The 20,142-nt window shown below is 41.3% G+C and overlaps 1 protein-coding gene across 1 annotated transcript in view; it reads left to right on the forward strand.

Annotated features, from left to right (window-relative positions):
* Window positions 1–20,142, forward strand: part of SND1 (staphylococcal nuclease and tudor domain containing 1) — a 957,459-nt gene that overhangs the window by 906,989 nt on the left and 30,328 nt on the right. Inside the window, exons 19-20 of the mRNA XM_073619298.1 lie at window positions 6,239–6,362; window positions 17,578–17,647. Of these exons, the coding sequence (XP_073475399.1) occupies window positions 6,239–6,362; window positions 17,578–17,647 (194 nt within the window). The remainder of the gene's footprint in view (window positions 1–6,238; window positions 6,363–17,577; window positions 17,648–20,142) is intronic.

Consider the following 20,142-nt stretch of genomic DNA (forward strand, 5'->3'; position numbering starts at 1 on the left):
CTGGCGCAGCCTATCCCAATGTGCTTTTCTCTCACCTCATTCACAGGATATTTAGAATCTTGTCAGTTTTTTTGAATGGATTTCCAGATTCCATCACTTTCTGTAGCTTGTATCAGCATTTACTTCCTGTTGGGTCATCTCCCAGAAGCCTTCACTTCCTTGTTGCTTCACTGAAGAGGGTGTGATGGGGTGTGTTCACCACTCCAGATCACACCTTCCTCATTACAATACTACCTTCCACCTACTCCCTATACAATCTGATTGTACAATCTTCTTTAGGTCTCCCTTCAGGTATGTAGTACAAGGGCCTGTCTGGATACAAATTGAATGGATTGTTCAGGTGTGTCCTCTATTCCATAGTTCTGGTAAATTGTACAGAGATTGTTCAATCAGATAGCATAGTGTATGGCCGTCTTTATACAAGTACATAGGAGGGAGTGGACAAAAACACTCAGTTGTCAGGCCTGATTCACATCTCCACATAGTGAAAACCCACATTCCCGCACATGTTTGTTTTTTGGAGCGTTTTTACTCGTCACGCACAGGGCAGCCCATTCACTTGAATGGGTTGCACTACACACAATCGCTCCAGCATGGTGCGTTACCACGGTTTTGGTTCATTTGCTGCACTTGGGGAGCCTTTAACGTGTAATGACAACACAAGCATGATGCACATTTGCAGCATTTCTGAAATGCTTGGCGAAGCACGCATTTTCTGTGCAGTTTGCCATGCATTTGGAAACACAGATGTAACTGGAGCCCATTCATACTTAGAGTAGTGGGAGTGCATGTTTTTTGGCTCGTTTTTCCAGAGCCACACATAGGGCAGCCCGTTGATTTCAATGGGCTCTGCTACACCTGGCAAAGTAGCTTATGGGATGTTTTTACTGCATTTGTTACCTGTTTTTTCATGTGTGTTTGCTTCTGTGATTGCTGTGCTGTTAACAATTAATGGCACTGAAAGCACAATTAGGTAATTTTAGGTGTACAAATGTGGCCATATACTATACAATCTCTGCACAATCTCCTTCAGATTTACCAAAACTATATAATAGGACAACACACCATCAATCCAATCACTCTGTATCCAATCAAGCAGACTCTTGCACTACATTAGGGGTGTCCCGTGGGCTACATGTGGCCCCAGGGAGATTAGAATGCTGCCTGAGATCATCTGAAGGGACGGTGGGGAAGCCAGGCAAATGCACGCATGAAGGAATGCCGGGGGTGCTGTGAAAAATTAGTTGATAGGTGAAGGCGTGCTAATGAGGGCAGTTGGTAAACTCCTTCCTGCCTCGTTTTCAAAATCAGGTACATTATACCATTAATATCATTGGTTTGGTACATAGGGGAGCTGGAGTTTAGAAGAAAAAAAAAAAAGGTGACCTTGGCCTTTAACCACTTAAGGACCAATAGGATTTACCCCCTTAATGACGAGGCCATTTTTTGTGATACGGTACTGCGTCTATTTAACTGACAATTGCGCAGTCATGCGACACTGTACCCAAACAAAATGTATGCCTTTTTTTCCCACAAATAGCTTTCTTTTGGTGGGATTTGCTCACCTCTGCGGTTTTTATTTTTTGTGCTATAAACAAAAAAGTGCGACAATTTTAAAAAAACAATATTTTTTACTTTAAGCTATAATATCCCAAAAAATATATACAAAAAAAATTCTTCCTATGTTTAGGCCAATATGTATTCTTCTACGTATTTTTGTTTTAAAAAAAATCACAATAAGTGCATATTGATTGGTTTGCGCAAAAGTTATAGCGTCTACAAAATGGGGAATAGATTTACGGCATTTTTATTATAATTTTTTTTTTTTTTTTTTACTAGTAATGGCAGTCAGCGATTTTTAGCAGGACTGTGACGTGGCTGGCAGATCGGACGCTTTTGACACTTTTTTGGGACCAGTGACCTTTCTACAGCGATCAGTGCTATAAAAATGCACTGATAACTGTATAAATGATACTGGCAGGGAAGGGGTTAACACTAGTGGGGTTAAACGATCAAGGGGTTAAATGTGTTCCCTGGGAAGTGTTTCTAACTGGGGGGGGGTGGGTGTACTGACTGGAGGAGGAGAGAGATCGCTGTTCCTGATCATTAGGAACAGACGACCTTTCTACTTGACAGAATGGAGATCTGTTTGTTTGCATTGACAGTTCCCCGTTCTGGCTCTCTGTGGAGCGATCGCGGGTGGCCGGCGGACATCACGGCCATTGGTCACATGCATCGGCTCCGCGGGCGCATGCCCATTGTACCTATTGTACGAACCAACATAATGACGGCGACTGGTCAGCAAGTGGTTAAAGAGAAACTCGAGGAAGCCAATTTTATAGAACTTGTAGAACATAAATCGGTAAAGTAACAACCTTTCCTGTGTACAAAACACAGATTAATTTTCTTGGGGTCTGCATGAACATGAGAAACAAAAATTCAAACATGCTGCATGTGAGTCCAAAACTGATCATAAATGATTAGTTATTCAGCAGGCTGAATGGAATAAATAAAATAAATAAGCCTTCAGGGAGAGCAACTGGTGTTGTCTGCGGGGAATTGTGCAGTGGGGGGATGGCGCCCATTGTGGCAGGCGTATTCGTATCAGGGCCAGGAGGCCATTATGATCCATAGTGATCATGGTGCACTGATGTCTGCTATCCATAGATGTTCCCTCTGGAATTCACCATCTGATTGCAACATCTGAGCAGGAGGCCACTTTGCTTAATAGCAATAGGCTCATTTATGTCCGCTATCTGGTGAGTGTTTAGATGGAGGTGCACAGTCGTAGCTGTACACGCTGGGTGAAGTGCGTTTTATTTGATAGTTATTATTTGATTTCTGGTAAGTGTTTCAGACACAACATACCTGCCATTGTAATTAATTTGAACGTATGGAAGTTTTTCCTCAATCACATCACGGATGTATTTATTTTAGAACTTTATTTGTACATGACTTATTAAAACTTTTGTATGTTTGTCACAGCTGAGGCTGCATAGGTGTCCCAGGTTCTCAAAAATTGTTCAGAGAAATAGTTTTACATATTTCAAGATGAGAGGGAATAAATATAAGGGGGGGGGTTGATATTGGCAAGGTAGGACAAAGACTGCAGTACATTTATTCCTGGAGTTGGGACTGGTGTTTGATGTAACTTGATATTCATATTTTCAGTCTCTAGTCTGAGGCTGCACACAGAAATAGAAATGCAATCGGCTGCAAAAGCTGTCCATAAATGGATGGAATCTCAGCCAGTTTAGCAGGGACCGACGGAGATTCGATCCATGTATGGGCTGGCTGGTTGTTCTGAAGTCGATCCAGCAATGGACTTCATTACAACCAGCCTGCTGGAATTTTTTTTTCTTGCTATTACTTTCGGCGGCTTTAGCAGTCGGCAGTAATCATTGTATTCTGCCGGCAGGGAAGGCTGAGACTAGCTTTTTTTAATGCAGAAGTAAAGTCCACTGGGTGAGGTGAGCTCTTATAATGTGCAAATCTGCACAGCAGACTTGCACATTATGGTACATTTACCTCCTAGCGTGCCCTCCTAAAGTAATGACAGGTCCAGGCTTGCAGTCGCCAGTCTTCCCGTGTCTGGATATTATAATGCCTTTAAAACGTGATTGCCTTAGTCTTGGAGGTTTTGCTGTAATCCCTACAAAGGAGTTAACAGGAGCAGACATTCATTTTCTGTGTAAAGAACCTAAGCTCAGTCTGTGATGCTGACAGTGCTCACATTAAGCCGCACACCCACAGACTGTATGATAAACACAACGGCTTGTGTCATGGAGAGCAGTCAATATCCAGCCTTAATTAGCCACTGGTGGTGAAATGTTTGACAAGTGAAAGGCAATGAAAAATGCCTAGTTTCAGGGTAATACAAGGACAGTTAACACAGGTAACAAAGAAGTAAAATGGCACTTTTGCATAACTGTTGTATTGGATACCAGGCAGAAAAGACACAATGTCAAAGGTAAAAGCTGAAACTCTCTAACAGTCACCTAGTACCTTTTGTTTATTTTAGTATTAAGTGTTTCCTTTGGATGTTTTAAGTGTTTGTCTTACATAGTTACATAGTTAGTAAGGTTGAATAAAGACACCAGTCCATCCAGTTCAACCTGAGTGTGCGTGTCTACAATTATCCCTATTTATTTAAGGTACCCATATAGCGCCGACAAATTACGCATCGCTCCACACATACATCGCATACTCACGATCCCTACCCTCAAGGAGCCTACAATCCAAGGTCCCCAAACTCACATATACTAGGGCCAATTTTGGACAGAAGCCAATTAACCTACCAGCATGTCTTTGGAGTGTGGGAGGAAACCGGAGTGCCCGAAGGAAACCCACGCAGGCACAGGGAGAACATGCAAACTCCAGGCAGGTAGTGTCGTGGTTGGGATTTGAACCAGGGACCCTTTTTACTGCTAGATGAGTGCTACCCACTACACCACTGTGCCGCCCATCTTTTTTTAAAGGCTGAAAGGGCGCTTAGTAGAGCAGGAGACATGCTTTGCGCACAGCGTATAGAGAAATCTCCACATCACCAGAGTTCACCCTTTCGTCCGATTCCCTAAACTTCTCCCTTTCGTCCGATTCCCTAGACTTCTCCCTTTCTTCTTCTTCATATCTCATTTTACCATTATATGAAAGGTAAAATCTTCCCTTTTCTGAAGAAAGACTTTTGCTCTTGCATACCCTAACAATTCCTAATAATCCTATTTCTTTCTGAATTGTAGGTTGAAATATTATCTCTCATGCCATACACTCAATTGTATTTGTTTTCAGCAACCTTTTGAAAAAAACAAAAAACAATGTATTAATTTGAACTGCTACCAACTGTTTCTGTTGAAATCTTAAAACTATGATTGGTCACCTTGTTCTTTTTAATTCTTTCAGTTTAAAGTTTGTTGAGTTTTTATTAGCAGCTTTAGGCCACTTTCACACTGGGGCGTTTATCAGGGGCTTTTGGGCTAAAAATAGCACCTGAAAAACACCCTCCTCCCCCCCCTGCAGTCCCAGTGTGAGAGCCTGAGTGCTTTCACACTGGAGCGGAAAAAAAAGAGAAAAAAGTTCTGCAAGCAGCATCTTTGGGGCGTTGCGGGAGCGGTAAATACACAGCTCCTAAAACGCTGCTGCCATTGAAATCAATGGCCAGCGCTGCCGAAGTGCCTGCAAAGCACATCGGCAGCGGTGCTTTTGACCTTTTTTTCAGCCGCTAGCGGGGGGTTAAAAGTGGCCCACTAGCGGCCGAAAAGCGCTGCTAAAACGTGGCACTTTACCCCTGACCCGCCCCAGTGTGAAAGTGCCCTTAGTAATAAACTTGGATTTTTAAACCAATAATAAAGAATCATAATCTTTAACCACTAAATATAACCTAGTCTAATAAGCATACCTGAATTTGGTGCAAAGACCTTCATGGTCTTAGACCATGTATGATGGGTTTGATTTTTAAAGCACATCAGCAAAATGTTCTAGAAATGTATTCCAAGCAGTAAAAATTGTAATCTGTATTATGGACCAATTGCTGACTTAATATATTAACCTCTGTGTATTGAAACCTCTAATTTACACGTGGGACCAGCAGAGTCAGATGCCTATTTCCAAATTAAGTATAGGGCTATTAATTGCTATCCTTGTTCATAATCTGAGCCATTTGATGCTACACGATACTAATATAGAAGTATGGCTGTTATGTTTGTTTTAATCTTGCTGTTCCTTCTGACCTGAATCTTTTTTTTTTTTTTTTTTTTTTTTTTTTTTTTTTTTAGTTTTTGGATTGCACTCCTAACAATCTATATAACTATGTATTTTTTTTTTATATTCTTAAATATACATATCCTTACACATGTTATATTTTCCTGCTGTGGCATGAGCTGCCATTTTCTATAGCCGTAGCTTCAAGGAGCAATTTTCTTCCCTGAAATTGTTTGATATTATGAAGCCTTTGGCTTAATGTTTTGTTAATATGTTTTGAGCCTAGCATTGCCTTCTGGACTTGATGTCCTTATTAAAGGCTGAAGCATCACGCTGCACAGTAGTGTAGACAATTGCTGCTGTTGGAAAATATCTTTAAAAACATCCCTCTGGCATAACTGTTGCACTTCACTTTTTCAGCAGTCTGTATGAGCCATTACCAATGCAAATTCAAAGAATGATGTCCATATTTTTTTCTTTATCTTATTTCAGTTGTATATGGTTTCAGTTTACATAATTGGTGTCTCCAATTTCTCTCTAGGTACACAGCTTGAGAAACTCATGGAAAGTATGAGGAGTGAAATTGCCAGCAGTCCCCCTTTGGAAGGGTCATTCGCACCACGCCGTGGAGATTACTGCATCGCCAAATATGTGGATGGAGAATGGTAGGAAATGTGAAATGCATTCATTTTTCTGCCACGATGTTGCAGTGGTGCTGTGAACTGTATCTACTCGCACAATCAATGAATTGCATCTTGTTTAACAAAGACATTTTTTTTTATGATATAGAGTATCTCACAAAAGTGAGTACATCCCTCACATTTTTGTAAATATTTTATTATATCTTTTCATGTGACAACACTGAAGAAATTACACTTTGCTACAATGTACAGCTTGTATAACAGTGTAAATTTACTGTCCCCTCAAAACAACACACAGCCATTAATGTCTAAACCGCTGGCAACAAAAAGTGAAAATGTCCAAATTGGGCTCAAATTGTCAATATTTTGTGTGGCCACCATTGTTTTCCAGCACTGCCTTAACACTCTTGGGCATGAATTTCACCAGGGCTTCCCAAGTTGCAACTGGAGTCCTCTTCCACACCTCCATGACAACATCACAGAGCTGCTCCTCCACCTTCCGTTTGAGGCTGCCCCACAAATGTTCAATAGGGTTTAGGTCTGGAGATATGCTTGGCCAGTCCATCACCTTTAGGCTGTGTTCACAGTATCTTCGCATGCGGCTCACAGCAGGGGGTCCGGTGTATCACCGTTTCAGGCCCGATTTCAGCCTGAATTTTTGGCTGAATTCGGACCTGAAACAGACCGAAAGATGCACAGGACCCCTGTGCGAATTTGCACCAGAGCTGCAGCGGAGATATGTGAACCGGCTCCAGAGAGCCAGTCCAAATCTCCTGCTATTGCGAACCCAGCCTCACCCTCAGCTTCTTTAGCAAGGCAGTGGACGTCTTGGAGGTGTGTTTGAAGTTATGTTGGAATGCTGCCCAGTCTCCGAAGGGAGGGGATCATGCTCTGCTTCAGTATGTCACAGCACATGTTGGCATTAATGGTTCCCTCAATGAACTGTAACTCCCCAGTGCCAGCAGCACTCATGCAGCCCCAGACCATGACACTCCCACCACCAAACTTGACTGTAGGCAAGACACACTTGTCTTTTGTACTCCTCACCTGGTTACCGCCACACACATTTGACACCATCTGAACCAAATAAGTTTATCTTGGTCTCATCAAACCACAGGACGTGGTTCCAGTAATCCATGTCCTTAGTCTGCTTGTCTTCAGAAAACTGTGGGCTTTATTGTGCATCACCTTTAGAAGAGGCTTCCTTCTGGGACGACAACTATGCAGACTAAATTGATGCAGTGTGCGGAATATGGTCTGAGCACTGACAGGCTGACCCCCACCCCTGTTGGCAGCACTCGTACGTCTATTTCCCAAAGACAATCTGTGGATGTGACACGTGCACTCAACTTCTTTGGTCGACCATGGCGAGGCCTGTTCTGAGTGGAACCTGTCCTACTAAACCGCTTTATGGTCTTGACCACCGAGCTGCAGCTCAGTTTCAGGGTCTTGGCAATCTTCTTATAGCCTAGGCCGTCTTTATGTAGAGCAACAATTCTTTTTTTCAGATCCTCAGAGTTTTCTTTGCCATGAGGTGCCATGTAAACCACTTCAGCCCCGGAAGGTTTGCCCCCTTCCTGACCGGGCCATTTTTTGCGATACGGCACTGCTTCGCCTTAACTGACAATTGTGCGGTTGTGCGACTTTGTACACAAACAAAATTTGTCTTTTTTTTCACACAAATAGAGCTTTCTTTTGGTGGTATTTGATCACCTGCGTTTTTTTTTCTTTTTTTTTTGTGCTATAAACAAAAAAAGCGTCAGTTTTGAAAAAAACTATATTTTTTACTTTTTGCTATAATAAATATACCAAATTAAAAAAAAAACAAATTTCTTCCTCTGTTTAGTCCGATATATATTCTTCATCATATTTTTGGTAAAAAAAAAAAAATCGCAATAAGTGTATATTGATTGGTTTGCACAAAAGTTATAGCATCTACAAAATGAGAGAGATTCATGGCATTTTTTTTATTATTTTTTTTTTACTAGTAATGGCTGCAGCCTGCAATTTTTATCAGGACTGCAACATTGCGGCGGACAGATCGGACCCTTTTGACGCTATTTTGGCCAACTGACATTTATACAGCGATTAGTGCTCTAAAAAAAGCCACTGATTACTGTATAAATGTAATTGGTAGGGAAGGGGTTAACTGTGTTCCCTGTGTGTTTTCTAACTGTAGGGAGAATGGGACTGACTAGAGAAGGAGACTGATCAATGTTCCTATATACTAGGAGCACACAATCTGTCTTCTCTCCCCTGACAGGACGTGGATATGTGTGTTTACAACTGCACATCCCCCATTCCTGCTCCTCAGTGACGCGACGGGTGCGCACCCCCTAATCGCCTTAAAGCAGCCGCCATACAGCTATGGTGATTCACGCAGGGGAGCCATTCTGCCACCGTCAATCGGCGGGCATTCTGGAAGCAGTTAAACTTCCAGTGACCATTATAAGAGTGAGAGCAATAACACCAAATTTAACACACCTGCTCCCCATTCACACCTGAGACCTTGTAACACTAACGAGTCATATGACACCGGGGAGGGAAAATGGCTAATTGAGCCCAATTTGGACATTTTCACTAAGGGGTGTACTCACTTTTGTTGGCAGCAGTTAAGACATTAATGACTGTGTGTTGCGTTATTTTGAGGGGATAGCAAATTTATACTGTTATACAAGCTGTACACTCACTACTTTACTTTACATTGTAGCAAAGTGTCATTTCTTCAGTGTTGTCACATGAAAAGATATAATACCATATGAACAAAAATGTGAGTGGGTACTGTATGTTTTGCAAAGGGGTCAAATACTTATTTCACTCATCAAAATGCAATTCAATTTATAACTTTTTTATCCACTTAAAGACCAGCCTCGTTTTGAGATTTTGATGTTTAAAACAGTATTTTTTGCTAGAAAATTACTTATAACCCCCAAACATTATATATTGTTTTTTTTTTTTCTAACACCCTAGAGAATAAAATGACGGTCATTGCAATAGTTTTTTTTCACACCGTGTTTGTCTTACAAGCCCACTTTTTTTGGAAAAATTTCACTTTTTGGAATAAAAAAAATAGGACAACAGTAAAGTTAGCCCAATTTTTTTTTATATTGTGAAAGGTAACGTTACGCCAAGTAAATTGATACCCAACATGTAACGCTTCAAAATTGTGCCCGCTCCTGGAATGGCGTTAAACTTATACCCTCAAAAATCTCCATAGGCGACGTTTAAAAAATTCTACAGGTTGCATGTTTTGAGTTAGAGGAGGTCTAGGGCTAGAATTATTGCTCTCGCTCTACCGATCGCGGCGATACCCATTGTCATATGCGGGCACTACTCACGTATGCGTTCGCTTCTGCGCGCGAGCTCGCCGGGACGGGGCGTTTTTTTTTTTTTTATTTTTATTTATTTTACTTGATTTTATTTATATTTACACTGTTTTTAAAAAAAATATAAAAATTGGGTCACTTTTATTCCTATTACAAGGAATGTAAACATCCCTTGTAATAGAAAAAAGCATAACAGGTCCTCTTAAATATGAGATCTGGAGTGAAAAAGTCCTCAGATTTCATATTTGGACTTAAATTCAATAAAGAAAAAAATTTGTCATTTGAAAAAATGTGCCTTTAAGACGTATGGGTGGAAGTGATGTTTTGACGTCGCTTCCGCCCTGCTATGATATGGAGACGGGTGGGGGCCATTTTCCCCCTCACTCATCTCCATACCAAGGAAGGACGCGATCGCTCCTCCTCTGCCGACAGCGGCGGAGGGCACCGGATCACGGCAGGGGGCCCTTCTCCCGCCACCGATAAAAGTGATCTTGCGGCGAACTTGCCACAGAGACCAATTTTCTCTTGTAGCCAACAGCCAGCTGAACATGGGGATACCGGGGGTTATGGCAGCTAGCTGCTACCATAACAACAATATCCGTCCCTAAAGTAGGGACGTGCGGCGGTCGGCAAGTAGTTAAAGTAGTAGTAGTTTTTCTGGATATTTTTGTTCTGTCTCTCACTGTTGAACCTACCATTAAAATTATAGACTGATCATTTCTTTGTCAGTGGGCAAACATACAAAATCAGCAGGTTATCAAATAATTTTTTCCTTCACTATATATGTGCAAAGATGACATGTAAAGTTCACCTTTACAAATAATAAATGCACATGTTTTTGCAGGTAAATATACATTTATTTGTTTTTGTTAGGAGCCTGTAAAGCATTGTACCCACGATCAGCAGATGGTGGGTGTAATGCCACGGTCCTGCAGACTGTCTGTTTAGCTGTCTGCCAGCAACTCTGATCTGGGCAGGCAGTTACACAGTGACAGGAAGGTCCGTGAACTACCTAGAGCAGTGTTTCTCAACTCCAGTCCTCAGGGCGCCCCAACAGGACATGTTTTCAGGATTTCCATTATTTTGCACAGGTGATTTGATCAGCTTCACTGCCTTAGTAATTACTACAGCTGTTTCATCTGCGGGAGATCCTGAAAACATGACCTGTTGGGGCACCTTGAGGACTGGAGTTGAGAAACGCTGACCTAGAGTACTTAAAACGGAGGTTCACACAAAAATTGAACCTCCGCTTTTCGGAACCCTCCCCCCCTCCGGTGTCACATTTGGCACCTTTCAGGGGGGAGGGGGGTGCAGATACCTGTCTAAGACAGGTATTTGCACCCACTTCCGGCATAGATTCCCACAGGAGTCTATGCCTCTTCCCATCCCAACCGTGCTGTCTGCTGGGAGACACACGGGTCCCAGAGACCCCGGGGACCAGTTAGGAAGCGCAGCGCAACATACGCAGTAGGGAACCGGGAAGTGAAGCCGCAGCACTTCACTTCCTGATTCCCTTACAGAGAATGTCGGCGGCAGCACTCGAGGGCCGAGGGACGATTCGGTCTCGGGTGCCAACATCGCTGGAAAGTCAGCAACTGCAGTATTTGTAGCTGCTGACTTTTTAAAAAAATTTTAACAGCGCCCTGGTAGTTGATTGAGAACTACAATCGGACAGTCACAAAAGCTGTCGGTACACAGAACACTGTGAATGAATGACGCAGGCAGAGCCCCACACAGCCGCGTTTTTTTTAGATTGCGACAACGAGCGGGGGGAGACGATCCCCCACTTGCTGTCAAAGGGGAGATCAGGGTGTGCAGAGGCTGGTGCATCTGTAACACTTGGGAGGACTGGACTCAGTTTTGCACTACCATTGAGCTAAGCAGCCCCCAAGTAATGACATTTCAGGACTTTTTTTTTAACCACTTCAGCTCCGGAAGGTTTACCCCCCTTCATGACCAGGCCATTTTTTGTGATACGGCACTGCGTTACTTTAACTGACAATTGTGCAGTCGTGTGATGCTGTACCCAAATAAAATTGATGTCCTTTTTTTCTTCCCACAAATGGAGCTTTCTTTTGGTGGTAGTTGATCACTTGTACGGTTTTTATTTTTTGCGCTATAAATAAAAAAAAAACAATGTTGAATAAAAACAGTATTTTTTACTTTCTGCTATAAAACACATCCAAGAAAAAAAAAAATAGTCCAGTAAAAAAATCTACCGGTAATTTCTTTATCAACTTAGGCCAATATGTATTCTGCTATATGTTTTTGGTAAAAAAATAATCCCAATAAGCGTATATTGATTGGTTTGCGCAAGAGTTATAGCGTATACCAACTTTGGGATGTTTTTTGTGGTACTTTTTCTTTTTACTTTTTTTTTACTAGTAATGGCAGGGATCAGCGACTTATAGCGGGACTGTGACATTGCATTGGACACTTAGTGACACTTTTTTGGGGACCAGTGATATCAATACAGTGATCAGTGCTAAAAAATATGCACTGTCACGGTACGAATGACATTGGCAGGGAAGGGGTTAACATCAGGGGCGAACAAAGGTTTAAATGTGTTCCTAGGGATTGCTTGCTAACTGTGGGAAGACAGAGATCCATGTTCCTGCTTTGCAGAAACTACTTACAGAATGGTGATCTGCCTTGTTTACACCACCATTCTGCCTCTCTCAGGAACAATTGGCAGGTCCTGGTGGCGCGCACTGCAGACCCTGAAGTGTAGAATCACGTACCTGTAAAATGGCAAAGAATAACTCAACAAAATATATCCGTTGCCCACGCAGGGGTTTTCACCATCAAAATGAACAAAATCGTTTTCAGCCTTGTGGCTCTTTGGCAATCCTGCAGCTCAAGCTTTGTATCTTGGTCCTCCTGACAAACACAATCCAGTGCTTGTGCACAAATGCTGTACCTCTGTCAGGTTGTCTCTTTTCCTGCAGATCCCTGCTGCTACATCCTTCAGGCTTGGGCCTGTCTCTGTCCTGGTACAGACCTGCACCTCTCTTCTCCCTTGCAGACACACACACTGACTCCCGGGAGAACTGATTCTGACACTGCTATAATAAACCCGACACACTCCTGGTGCCATCAGTGGGCCTGTTTTCTACAAATCCTTGCCTAGTCTGCCATTTTAGACCGTGGCAAAGTACTACTTTGTCACACGTTACATGTTACACCCTGAATATGGGTTTAACATGTTACAAAAGGTGAACTTATCCTTTAGGTTTGTGATGTAGAGATTACCCCTTTCTCTTGCTGCATTCATGCTTTGACTCTAAAGAAACATAGTAACAATTCATGTAATTAATAATGAGGGTGGTCAGTCCACTAACCCTGCGCATTGTAGCTCAGCAGTGCAAAGATAGATGAGAGATGCACTATCGCTGATCCCCTAAGCCATACATATGCTCCTAGTTGACTGCGTTAGTATATCATCTCTAGAACACACAAAATACAAGCACATTAAACTAGATTATAAGGGCAGTGAGTAATCTGCACTTGGTAGCTTTACAATTATAGCAAATATTTATCCAAACAGGTCATTATAATGTGTGAGATATATACACTGGACCTGATTCTCTAAAATGTGAAGTGCTAAAACATCTGGTCAGGGAAACATTCAGGGAAATTTTAAATGGGCTGATTTGCTGTCCATTTTTGGATGTCTGGTGCAAACAAAGTTTCCTATTACTGCATGATAGCTTGCTTTACACTTTTATTAGATTGCACCCATTGTCTTCAGTGGGTCAATAGCGTGACCAAAACTGATGGATATTTAGGTGTCATTTTACTTAAAAGTAATAAAAGAGGAGCTAACCCAAAACTGTGCCTGTCAATTTAATGTTTCGCTTAAAATCGTTTTAAAGCATCAAGGTATTTTACCTTAAAGTAGAGCTCAACCCAAAAGTATACATTTGTGTTATTTTTTTACAATGCCTTCTTTTTTATTTATTTATTTTTTTTTCAATACTTTATTTTTGCAAGAAAAACATACGGTAAACACAAAGACCATACAATGATATAGGTATCTAGAAAAAAAGAACAAGGAACATTCCAGTTATCTTGGTAATCTCATCTAACTAATACTTCTGTCGCAGACGGTGATCTGCTCAATCAGAGGAGTGCCTTCTTTTTTTTTTTTTTTTTTGGGGTGGGGGGCGCACATGTTCCACGGCAGGTTGGCTCTATTGCACGAAACAACGCACCTGTACATCATTTTGTGTAAAAGTCAGTGGGGGCATGCATGCTGATTGGCCAGAGGAGGGCCAATCGCGTCCGCCAGCCACCCGCGATCACTCCCCAGAGAGATAGAACGGTGGTCTGCCGGTGTAAACAAGGCAGACCGCCGTTCTGTTAGAGATAAACTCAGTGATCTTGTGTTCCTGCTAATAAGTAACACGGATCACTGTGTTCATCTAGTGAGTCCATCCCCCCACACAGAAAGCATCCCCTAAGGACACACTTAATCCTTTGATCGCCTTGGTGTTAACCCCTTTGCTGCCAGTGTCAGTACAGTAACAGTGCACATTTTTAGCACTGATCACTGTAATAATGTCACTGGTTCCCAAAAAAGTGTCAGGTATCCGATCTGTCTGCCGCAATGTTGCAGTCTCACTAAAAATCGCTGATCACCGCCATTACTACTAAAAAAATTAAAATGCCATAAATCTATCCCCTAGTTTGTAGACGCAAAAACTTTTGCGCAAACCAAGCGATTAAACGCTTATTGGAATTTTTTTTACCAAAAATATGTAGCAGAATACATATTGGCCTAAATTGATGAAGAGATTAGATTTTTTTTTTTTTTTTATTGGATATGTTTTATAGCAGAAAGTAAAAAATATTGTTTTTTGAAATTTGTCGGCCTTTTTTTTTTTTGTTTCTAGCGCAAAAAATAAAAAATGCAGAGGTGATCAAATACCACCAAAAGAAAGCTCAATTTGTGGGGAAAAAAGAAAACCTATTTTATTTGGGTACAGTCGCACGGCTGCGCGATTGTCAGTTAAAGTAATGCAGTGACTTATCGCAAAAAATGCCTAGTCATTAAGGGGGTAAAACCTTTCTGGGCTGAAGTGGTTAACTTTCACTTTTGGTGATTAATGGTAAATATGACAAGTAGAGAGGATGAATCTCCCCAATGGGCAGAAACAGCATTAAAACCTGAAAAGGGTGCTAATCTCACTTCAGCCTACCCAAAAACTGAAAAATAAAAAAAAGTTTTGCCTTTAGCGACACTTGGAATCTGTAGGAATAAGTAAGGACTGCTGTACCCATGCAGATTTTGTTAGTCTTTTTAGTGTGATGTGGTGCAAACAATGGTCCTCAGAATTTGAACATCAGAAAACTAGTCATTAAAGTGGCCAAAGTTAGATCTAAGTTCAGCAGGGACCTGCCGAATTTTGATCCATGTATGGCCTCTGCAGTTGAATAGAAGTGGATCTACTGTTGGGTAAAAGGTGCTCCATCAGCAGATGCAGTGCTGACCTATGTATTCTGACAGCAGGGGAGTCTCCCCGCTGTCAGAATATAATGGCACACATGGGAGTATTCCCACATCCACCTCAAACGTGTTTTGGAATTGATTGATTGCTAGCTGAACAAAAAAAAAAAAAAAACGGAACCATGTATGGCCAGCTTTACTGTCCATATGTTGAGAACCCTCCCAGGTGTTTGGAAAGCTTCAATTCTGTACAAAACTGAATGTCTGATACTGAGTATGGCAAACCTGTATTTTTAGAAGTACACATTCTGGTAGTCCATAAAGAGCCTCTGAGAACCTCTGCCCTGTTGAGCAGAATAGATGGAGGAAGCCTTCCTGACAAGCATTTGCTTGTTCTCATTAAGCACCAGCAGACAGCCTGATAAACGAGGACACGCGTGTTGCCTTAGAGTTTTTTTTTTTCCCTCAGATTTAAATGTCTTTTAAAAGGGAACATCAAATTCCCAGACATATCTGTTCTCTAATTATAGCTGTTGTTTAGTATATTGGCTTTAAACAGCATACATCAATCTATTAATTAGCAGTGCAATATTATACCCCTAGGACATGTTACACAGCATGTATGCAAGCTAGCTTCTACATTTTTCTGTTTAAAGCTTTATGGGGGGAGAATTTAAACCAAAATAATTTGATTGTTCAACATGATTTTCACCTTTAGGCTAATATGGGAACCCCCCAAATAAAAGATACGATGGCTAGGGGTGATTTTGCTTCTACCCAGTTTTATAATGAGCCCCTACCCTTTACCAAGGGAAAAGGGAATGTGCTTGTCATTTGTAGAGTGACTAGGCTGGTGCAAAAGCAGAAATGACCACTAATGTTTGCTGGACTTGAATTGCCATTTTTATGAACCATGGAAGCAAAAAATAGGTTTAGGGCCATGGTGGTCAACTTGAAAGTTAGAGTGGCCTCCAACACTTCACCACAATAGCAGCTAGTTTATTTACCTTTAATGTCAGACTTGCTGTATTTTTTAATTCACAGGGAGGAGTAAGTGGAAATAAAATAAGCCCCATCATTTGTGTCCGTGCCAGTGGATGCTGTAATAACCCCCTACATAAGTGTCAGTGACAACAATTATAACCCCCTGCATTGGTGTCAACGACTTCAATAATAACCCTGTGATTGGTGCCAGTTACTGCAATAATTAACTCCCAGAATTGGAGTCAATGACTGTGCTATTTCAAGCCCTCTTCATTGGTGATCAGTGGCAATGCTGTTATCCCCTCTTTTACCCTTTCCCTGCATTAATGGTCAGAAGCAATGCTGTTAACCCCCCCCCGCATTTGTGGACAGTGGCAATGCTGTTAACCCCTTCCAATGCTCTCCCTGCATTGGTGGTCAGTGGCAGAGTTGTTAAAATGTAAGTTTGGGCAGAAAAAAAAAAAAAACGAATCGGCACAAGAGACTTGTGCTGCTGTCTCCTCTTTTAGTAGAAATCTTTTTCCTCTGATCCCACCCCCTGCCCGCTGTAATTTTCCGGTGCGGTGGGGGTTAATGGAGCCGACGGAGCTGTGACAGGCACTCATCAATGGTGCCTGACTATGCCCGCCCATTCCACCCAGCTCCACCTTTCATAGAAGCCGTACTACAGCATCTATGAATGAAACAGGATCAATGACTGGAGGATGGTAAGATGATTAAACGGTCAGCCCCCATTCATATTTCACGTTTTATTCATAGAAGCTGTAGTGCAGCTTCTATGAATGAAGGAGCTAGGTGGAACGGGCGTGCATAATCAGCACTCTTAAAGGGGGCCTGTCACAGCTCCCTCAGTTCTATTTAACACTTGATCCATATTGGTTACCAATGACAGGGTGTACTTACCAGATCAACTGCCATGCACCCTCTGATGTTGGGCGGGGATCACTAAGCCTGATAAAATTGGCTTCATTATAGTGCTGGGTAAAGGAAAGCAGAGAGCATTCCAGAATCTGGCATCCTGCTGGCCCCTCTGCTTCAGTATAGTGTCAGGTGCATAAATGCAGAGAGCGTTTTTATGTACTGGTCCCCAACAAGTGGTGGTCCCTGCTTTGCACACAGCAGGCCTTGCGTTGAGCACCAGGGAGGTGTGATATAGGTGCTGCAGCATTGTTAAACAAGTAATGATAATGAACACGATGAAACTGATATTCATCATTTCAGATATTCATCATTAACTTGTATAAAACTGAACAGAATTTTTTCTTTTTTTTTTTTTTATATGAACTAACGGAATGGATGGTGTCTAACAGAGTACCAGTAGGTTACCATGAACAGTGGCATGGGTTGAATCAAGTGAATAGGAGAGCAGAAGTGCTAGTGATTTCAATTGTAGTTTCAAAATATGGACAAACTTTTGCAAAAAAAAAATGAAAACTCCCTAATTTTTTTTTTTTTCCCTTTCTGTTTACTTTTACTGTAGGTACAGAGCACGGGTGGAAAAGGTGGAGTCGCCTTCTAAAATTCATGTATTTTACATTGATTATGGAAACGTGAGTATCCAACAACTTGTGGAATTACTGTATTAAGCACTTCTGCCTAGCAACACTAGGGTCATCTGTTTGAATCTCAACCATGGCACTAGCTGCCTTGAGTTTGCATGTACTTCCTGTGTCTGTTTAGGTTTCTTCCAGGTACTCTGGTTTCCTTCCACACTCCAAAGACAGGCTGCTAGGTTAATTGGCTCCTGCCTAAATTCACCCTAGTATGTGTATGTATGTATGAGAGTGAGTTTGGGACCTTGGATTGTAAGCTCTTTGAGGGCAGCGACAGATGTGATTGCACAATATAGATGTGTAAAGTGCTGCAAAAATTGACAGTGCTATATAAGTGCCTGTAATGAATAAATCTAATAGAAGGGAAGCAGCTAGCATGATTTATGGCAGTAACTTGGTTTGCACATGGGTTGTCACACACTTATGAGTCACGAGTAGTAAAACTGCCCAAGTGACAATTCCTTTAATAAAAGCACTGTGCATCATAAACTTTAACCTTTGTTTTGATCTTTTTCATCCTTTCTTGTATCTCGGTGCTGTTGTGTGTGTGTGTGGTATGGAATGTTAATGATAATACATATGGGTAATTTTAATTAAATAGAATTTAGTGTTGTGAAAAATGGTAAATTATAAATAAAAGGGTAGTGTCTGATTTTAAGTACGGTTGATTTACAGTGCCTCCAACCAGTTACGGCAATTAATTAAAAAAAAATGTGAACTTTGTTTAGACCATCGGTAACCTACAACAGTAATTTCCTGAGTTTGTTAATCTATGGGGAATACTTACCAATGTATAAATATCTCCCAATTAAATTAATAAGTAAATAAACTTTATTAATTTAAAATATAATTATACAACTTCATACAAAACCGGAATTTCTGGTGATTAATATTTCATTCACATTACCAAAGACATCAATGCAACAATAAAACTATTTTCCTTAATATTTGACAAATAAACCGAGGGTAGCCCCAAGGGTGTGGTTAACTGCGCCCTAAATTCAGAAACACAATATCTCTTGCCGCTCGAAAGACAATTTTCGGACTTTCTCTGGCCAGAAGAAAGGCCGGAAATATGTCTGGAAGAACCAACAGATATTATAAATTTTGAAAGAAGTCTTAATTTAATAGGACTACCAGATTGGATTGGACAATAAATAATTTACCTGGGACCATAATAGCCAAATTATTTGCAATACAGGATGATCTTAATTTTGCCCACACACGGCTTCAACACACGGCAAGACAAATAATGTGGGACAATTATTAAATACTAAACTATCCTTCACACAGTACTTGATAAGATTAAAATATAAACAGTAAAATATGATTCCTATAATTTTGGGAAGAAAAAGTTGATCAATATTTATATGATCAATATCTCACCACTGTTTAAAAGGAAAGGATGTATATTCGATTCATCCTAGCAGCAACGTCCAACGAGATGGGGTCGTGGTCACGCACTACAGTTCATTCACATGGTTTCCTATGGGACACGTTCACGCAAAACGGTGCTTTTTTGGTTCAATATACTTCAATAGAGAAGCTGCAGAAAAGCATGTCGTTTTTGCAGCAATTTGTGTTTTTTAATCTGCCCAACAACAAATTGGCCAAAAAAATACAAAAATGCAAATCGCAGCAAAATCACCTGCACAAAAATCAAAACGCACAGCAAAAAGCACTGCAGAAACAGATGAAAAGCAAACTGCACAGGTGTGTAGTGAGCCTTATGCTGGCCACACGGATCAATTTTCAGACGAGAATATTCAGACGAAAAATCTTTGTACATTCACTGAATGAAAGAACGAACGTTCTTAGTGACATTTTTTTTGAAGGAAGACATTGTTTTTGTTTTTAATAAAAAAAAATGTGATCACTGAGTGATGATATTTACCAGATTCACCCTTTAATAGTATATACAGTATATCTCTCCTCTAATAGTATATACAGTATATCTCCTCTAATAGTATATACAGTATATCTCCTCTAATAGTTTATACAGTATATCTCCTCTAATAGTATATACAGTATATCTCCTCTAATAGTATATACCAGTGGTTCTCAACCTTCTAGTGCTGTGACCCCTTGATAAAATTTCCCAAGTTGTTGGGACCCCCAACAGTAAAATTATTTTTGTAGCGTGGGTTGTCAGCACCCAAGGCAAGACAAGAAATTTGCGCCCCTAACCTGCAGACATTTAGCGCTCCCTGAGTCCTTTTAATGGCAACTTTAATCGCAGGTAGTGTTACTCACTGTGTCTCCGACATTGTGGTGTCTCATAGCAGTGACACCTATGCCAAAATCAGTAGATAGGATCTCATCCAGCCCCTCCCACTTCACATTCCTCACCAGTCAGCTGACCTGTAGTCCTGCCCCCCCCAGCCATGCTGTGAACTGAATAGGTGCCTGCGAAGAGGCTGAGTGGTGACCAGCCCAGGCGCTGGAAGGGGCAGACTACGAGGGACCCCCTAGCAACAGGCATTTAGAGGATC

This window comes from Aquarana catesbeiana, linkage group LG03, assembly GCF_042186555.1.
Source record: "Aquarana catesbeiana isolate 2022-GZ linkage group LG03, ASM4218655v1, whole genome shotgun sequence".
Classification (NCBI taxonomy): Eukaryota; Metazoa; Chordata; class Amphibia; order Anura; family Ranidae; genus Aquarana; species Aquarana catesbeiana.